Raw genomic sequence first — 7,036 nt, forward strand, 5'->3', positions numbered from 1 at the left:
GACAAAATCGTGCAGCGCGAAGGTCCCAAAATAGCTGGCAAAGCATTTTACGCTACATGTGAAGTGCTACCTATATACATACATGTAACAAAAAAGACTTTTTATAAAAGACGACTAAAAATAGATGATCTTCTACTAAGTGTGATGTACAGTGTTGCCGTTTTAGCCCTTTGGTGGCTAGATTTAGCTACCACATACTATTTTTGGCGACATAAATTTAAAATTGTCCCTAGCCCTTTTTTAGCCCTTTGGAGAATATACTTATACTTGGCATGAGTTGTATAAATATGCTTTATTTGGTCTATTTTTTTTTCATTTATGTAAGAGATGAATTTTTAAACTAAGAAATACTGAAATGCATCTAGATGCTCTAGGAATATTTCTGCATCAAAAGTAAAATTTTGAAAAAAATGTCGCTTACGTTATTTTGGCGGTTAGGGCTCGATATGTATTGTATGTTCCTTACGTTTTTATCATTACATACTGTAAAAGTGTTAAGGCTGTTAACTTATCTATTAACGATTTAGCTATGGTTTAAAATAGATAAGTTTACGGCCCTTAATATGCTTAATTTGTTAAATGGTCCATCAAGTCGATTGACTGTCCTGTTCCTTTTTTTAAGGGAACTTGGCTACGACTAAAAATGATTCGCGGCAACACTGGTGATGTAAACTGAAATTCATGCGACAGTTTTGCTTCGGCCGACCAAAAGCACGTGCATTTTGACATTTCGCTACAAGGAAAAATTAAATAAAGCATTACAGCTGTACTGCATACTGCACAGCTGATGCGCGCCACTGGCACACATTTAAACAATTGTTTAAACACATTTACACGCTTCCATATGTAAGTATGTACACGTAAGGCTATGCCAACCATGTGCTATCAGCAGCAACCCTTGGCGGTTAATCAAACAAAAACAACAAACATTTGTAGAGCACACTATCGATTTTCCGCCAAATATGGCCACAGTTACTTGAAACGCTGCGCTTTAACAATAAAAATAACTGCTGATAATTTTTCGGTAATAACCTTAATAAATTTATTTATTGCCATACTTTTTAATCTCTTGCTTATGAATATTACTTAGTACTATTTTCAGTATGGTGGAGGATTGTGTATAAATTCACTTAAAAATATTTTTTGTTTAAAGAAAACATTGGATATAAATGCAGCTTGGTACCCATCAGAGTAGCAGCCTTCGTTTCCTTTATTGTTTTTTTGTTTGTTATTACTTCCTAGGATTCATTTATTTGTATGCAGTATGTTGCTTGAGTTTAGTATTTAGTAGTGTACAGTCGCATTTATTTTATTTTTAGCAGTTTGTTGAGCGCTTTAAACGCGCTTTAATTGTTTAAACACAAAAAAAAAAAAATATATTTTTTCCCCTCCGCCAGCACATTAATTGATTTTTACCACTTAAATTTAATTTAGTAACTTTGAACATTTATTCCATTTGCTCCCCTCCGCATCTACTTCCTGAGCTGCTCCATTTCCAGCGAGACAGCAACACCTTGCGCCGCCGTCGCCACTGTCCCCGCCGATGTCGCTGGCTCCGTTGGATCTAGGCACGCTTGGTATATGCTGCGATCTTCCCATACAACACTCCTTCTCTTGCGCATAATGAAAGCGAATATTACAGCATTTGCGGCGAACATGACGAACAAAATTATTGAGGGTACGATAATGTCCAACATCAAGGCTCTGTTATGCATACTTGGCATTGCTTGAGAGTTGTCACATAAGGAATCTGTTAAATGAGCTTCGCGTGTAAGCGGTTACCCAACGCACAGCATTACATACGTAAAAGTCTGTTGGTTTTAGATTTCTACGTAAAAATGGTATAGCAGTGCATGCAATGCCAAGTATGCATAACAGAGCCTTCAAACTTGTTTCCTGCTGTTGCTGTGGAGGCTGTTCCGATACGGTGGAGCCGATTGCCGCAAGGCTTTTGTTGACTGCTTCAGTAACAGACATCCTCCGTGCTGATGTTATTCTATTTTTTTGCCGTCCTTATGTAACCAAATTCCGTGTGCTTTTTGTGCGCTCCACAATACGTAGGATGAATGCTTTTCTGGCTTTTGTGCTGTTAGTCACTTCTTGTCGTACAACGCCGCTTCGATTGGATCAACAAAAATAAGAAAGAATTTTCGAATATCAAACAACCTTCGTCGTCGTCGTCGTCCACATTATGCCCGTCACTACACTTCCACTATTCGCGTGCAACTGCTGCTAGGTGCCATGTCCATCGAACTAACAGCACGACTGAGAGCGCGGTTACCCACGAACGTGTACGTAGCGTAGCGTAGTAGTACGTAGAAAGATATCAAGTGTGCTGTTGAAAGAAAGAGAGAGAAGCAATGTGTACGTCACGGTCCTGCGGTGGTGAGTTTTTGTTAACACGCAGATCCCATAAGATAGATCGTGTCAGCTGACACGTTCTCCGTTTTTACGTCCGTGGGTAACTGCGCTTTGAGTAAGCACAAAATGACGCGGCGGCAGCCCGTACTGCTTGAAGTCGAACATTGCCGTAGCACGGCTCATACGCCCAGTTGTATTGTTGTCGCTGTCATGCTGCAGCTGAGTCGTTAGCTAATGTTGTACACAGGGTTGCCACATTGATAAATTATAACCAAATCTGGTAAACAAAATTTGGGTTGGTAAAAAAAATTTGGGCTGGTAACAAAAATTTGGGTTGGTAAAGAGTTTTTGTTCATTTTAGTCGATTTTTTTAAGTGTTTTGTTTAAAAAATAATAAAACTTTTCGTTCGCGCTTTATTTTTCCTAGTTATCTTATTATAAATTTATTTCCAAAAGTGTAGACTACTTATTTTCACTAAATTTCGAACGTTTTACCGCACACTTTTTTCACATACATATCAAGAACGATAGAATACAAGATTGCGCATTCCCGCAGAATGAAATTTGTGGCAATGGGTAAACAAAGAATATGGCGAAGAACAATAAGTTGACAGTTGTGAATTTGCAGTGAGAAAACTTGTTTTCTTCACGGTTCACCAATTTCTCAAGCCATCTTTGAATATAGCAAATTAAACACAACGTTAACAAAAAATCTACAACCACTCTTGAAATGTGTTCAAAAGAATAGGTCTAAATTGTGTCTAAATTGTTTGGCTTCTCCTGCGGCAGACTTCTACCCACTTTTTGGCCAAGGCGTCGTCGCAGGGAAACAAAAAAACTGCATTTGGAGGCTTTACCCCTACGGCTGCTGCAATTCAACACACGACACGACATTTTTATAAAGTTTTTATTACAAAAAAAATGTTTTTTAATTTAGAACGCACGAATTACTTTGATTTTTCACTTGAAAGTACACAATACGTTTGCACTTGTTTCTAAACAAAAAGTTTGTTTACTTATTGCTATAAACGTCAAAGTCGGCAAAACCAAAGTAGCGGTTTCGGGAATGCGCCACCTTCAGTTCATTACACCATGCATACATATCGTACACCGTCTTCAAAAGAGTCACAACTCAAAATTTGGCAATTTGAAATTATGCGCTAAAAATGTGCACAGAGCTTTTATTTACCTTTTAGCAAAAGCTGGAGCAAACTTTTATTGTAATTTGTTAAAAAAGGAACAGGTTAAGTCGCCCTTGCCCATGTGATTATCATGTGCTAAGAAATAGTTTTTCGCATTTTCTCAAACGTATTATTTTGAGTTGTGACTCTTTTGAAGACGGTGTTCGACATGTATTTATATCGATAAAAGGCGAATATATTGTGTTTCATTCAAAACTCATTTTAATGGAATCCTGATGAGCTTTTTACTGCCTTAATATTTGAAATCAATCTTTAAATAAAAAGAAAACATGGACAGGTATGTAATTAAAAACTATGATTATTCGCAAAAAAAAAAAAACAATTAAAAAATCAACGCCAGTTTATATAAATGGCAATTGGTAAATGATCAAAAACCACAAAAGACCGGCGGCAAAAATTTAGAGTAAGAAATGAAAAAATTTTGGAATTTTTCTAAATGTGTATATAGCCTGAATCTTTGATTTTTATAGGTTTGGTTAAAGCGTCAACAATATTCTAATACAAATAAAAATTGCAAACAAATTTTTACTTGAAAAACATTGTGAATATTAAAAAAAATCACCAACGGAGTCACTGTATATGTCTATAATAACTCCAAACTGAAGAGATGCAATTAATAGGATTGCAAATACCATATCATTGGTTAAATAAAAAGTTTCTTGATACAAATTTCCATTTTTATAGATTAAAAATATAGTCTTTATTAAAATAACTAAAAAGAGTTAGTGGTAGATATTTTCCTGATTTGGTAAATCTGTTTCAATTGGATGGTAAGTATTTTTTTTTAGTGGAAACCCTGGTTGTACACAAAGCCGCCTATATGCGCACGCTTATCAAGTGAGGGGATATTACAAGTACTATAACGAGTAGGTAGTAGTTCGACATAAAACTGATAAACTCAGATCGCCAGCGGCACAAAAATTTGCCTATCTGCAGCCGACTTCATACAGTCAGAGTCAAAAGTTAGTATACACCTTATTCTAATATAATATTCACAATTATTTTTATGCAAATGTAGTTCATCCCATACCATGTACCATATAAATCAAAGTTTCACCCTTCAAGGGCTGTTTACAGCTCTCAAGAAAAAAACTCTAGAATATTTACTTCTTCAAGAAAATTTACAGCAAAAGCAAAGTACTTTTTCAACCAACAGAAATAATGAAAAATATTTCTTGGGATTTTTCTGAGAGCTGGGCTTTAAACTTTATATGACATTCACAAAAATTAAAAAAATTTCCATAAAAATTTGAAACTTTTTATTCAGAACTAGCAAATGCCCGGCGTGCTTCACTGCGCCTTAAAAATATTTTTGTGCTGATTAAAAGCCGTATTGAAATATTTCATTATTTTATCAGTTTAATTGAATTGAATTTTACAAACAGGTGGCAAACCACCTTAAAAATATTTTCTGCAGTAAATTTTTCTAAACCTTTCAGTTTGACTCCCACATAACCATATTAAATTTATCTTATCGGTTAAAAAAAAAATCAAACAGATGACAACCTTCAGCAAACACATACATATGTATTCGGCTGTAAGCCTTCTTAGACCTCTTTCTTTTGACAGTAATATTGCAATATTTACTCTATTTTATCAATTTACTTACACTGCAATTTAAAACAGGTGGCAAATCTCAAATTTTTTTCTTTCTATATTTTAAGCTAGTGAAAACTGCATTCAATTCCATGCATTAGTTTTCGAGTGATGCGCGTACAACCATACAGACAGACAGACACAAATTCGAAAAATTGTTGATTTGGCTTCTGGTGCTGTAATAAAGACCTTCCATATTAATTTATCTTTAATATCTATAATGTACAGATATCGGTCTATTACAATTTAATTATATGTATAGATGCATGATCAAAATCAATTTTTATATGCAAGAAAATGTGCAACGGTAATTTTTGCGACTTGAAAATTGCACTTTGTGGTACTAAAATTAAATAGGCTACAAAATTACATACTCGGAAATTTTCTGAAAATTCTGAATAAAAAGTTTTTGAATTTTTTTGTGAATTATTGCGACTTGCACAAGAAGTGTGAAACTTGTTTTATATGGTTTATATTATTTATTTATCAAAAATTTTTTCAAGAAAATAATTGTGAATCTTATTACATTAAACGAGCAATTCTTGTATATATACATAAGGCTCTCGGAAACGGCTCTAACGATTTTGATGAAATTTTGTACACAGATAATGTTTTGGATTCTAAGGTTATCTGAATAGACATTATCTCCGAGAAGACTCGTACAAGCTTGCCACCTATTCGAAATTAGTTAAAATTTAATTAAAACATCATAATATGGGTATCAAATGGAAGGTATTTTAAAGATCCCTAATTCAAAAAGATTTTTTTAAGGTTGCCACCTATTTTGAATAGCATATTTATTTAATTTTTTGTTTACAAAAAAAAGGTAAAATATTACTATTCATGGGTACCAAAAGAAGGTTCTTAAACAATGCTTTCTCTATATATAAAATGTTATCTCTTAGGATAATAGTGTAAGGTTGCCACTTATTTACGATTATACACAACTAGCAATTACCCGGCGTGCTTCGCTGCGCCTTAAATGTATTTTTGTGTTGTAACTCTCCCCCTAAGCTCTTATGGCCTCATTTACAAAATATTTATAAAGAACTTTATGAAGTTAGATTTAAAAAAATCGATCTATGAAGCATTGTTTATTTTTTTTTTGAGTTAATATATTTTCGAAGGTAATTAGAAAATATGTAAAGAACCGACTTTCTCTTGGAAATTTAATTTATAATCTTATAACTGGAGTCTACTATCGCACCCTTTCCTCAAACGTGTATTGATTCAATATTCAAATAACGTATATTTATATAATTTGAAAAAATCTCCCTACTATACAAATATGTACAGCAATATTAAATAATATTTTCAAATGTTGTGAGAGGGAGTAACAAAACAAAATTACTTTTAAGGCGCAGCGAAGCACGCCGGGTATTCGCTAGTGTCACATGAAATTAACTGAGCAAAGTACAATGAATAGCTGTTAAACAATGGCACCATCTACTTTAAATGAAACATACTTATTTTCGTGGGGGATACTCACACACCATATACTTTTCTATTGAAATTTTTCCTGAATTTTCCTAGCTATAAACCTCCAACGAATGCAAAACCGTGAAAATCGGTTCGTGCGTTCTGGAGTTATAGCGTCAGGAAGGAAAACCCTACTTATTTTTATATTAATTTTTATATTAAAGAAGATTAAAGAACTGTCCGCATTACTCAATTTTATTTTTCACTAAAACGGTATTCATGAATTTTTTAATTTTTTTTTTATTTGCTTCCGCATACTTTTGACATAACAGCTTTCATTTTATGCCGATATTAAACAAATACAGCCTAAGTTTACCCGGGTCCACGTTTTGGTCTGTATCTCGTGACCCAAGTCACCCAGCTATATGAAAAGTGCTCAATCTTAAAGCATTCATGAA

At 34.0% G+C, this 7,036-nt stretch overlaps 2 protein-coding genes across 3 annotated transcripts in view; both read right to left on the minus strand.

The window, feature by feature from the left end:
* LOC118744496 (cathepsin L) overlaps nucleotides 1-7,036 on the minus strand; it is a 43,678-nt gene that overhangs the window by 17,090 nt on the left and 19,552 nt on the right. The gene's annotated exons all lie outside the window — the stretch shown is intronic.
* LOC118744497 lies at nucleotides 1,015-2,264 on the minus strand. 2 transcript variants are annotated; one of them, XM_036477540.1, is made up of 2 exons: nucleotides 1,888-2,264; nucleotides 1,015-1,700 (listed from the first exon to the last, which is right to left on the minus strand). In XM_036477540.1, the coding sequence occupies exons 1-2, from the start codon at nucleotides 1,975-1,977 to the stop codon at nucleotides 1,473-1,475; spliced, it is 318 nt and encodes a 105-aa protein (XP_036333433.1). In that variant the 5' UTR covers nucleotides 1,978-2,264; the 3' UTR covers nucleotides 1,015-1,472. The 2 variants fall into 2 exon arrangements, with proteins under 2 accessions (XP_036333433.1, XP_036333434.1); XM_036477541.1 differs by having other exon boundaries at nucleotides 1,015-1,696; nucleotides 1,884-2,264.

This window comes from Rhagoletis pomonella, unplaced genomic scaffold (assembly GCF_013731165.1).
Source record: "Rhagoletis pomonella isolate Grant_MI unplaced genomic scaffold, Rhpom_1.0 Rhpom_scaffold_00008, whole genome shotgun sequence".
NCBI classification, from domain to species: Eukaryota; Metazoa; Arthropoda; class Insecta; order Diptera; family Tephritidae; genus Rhagoletis; species Rhagoletis pomonella.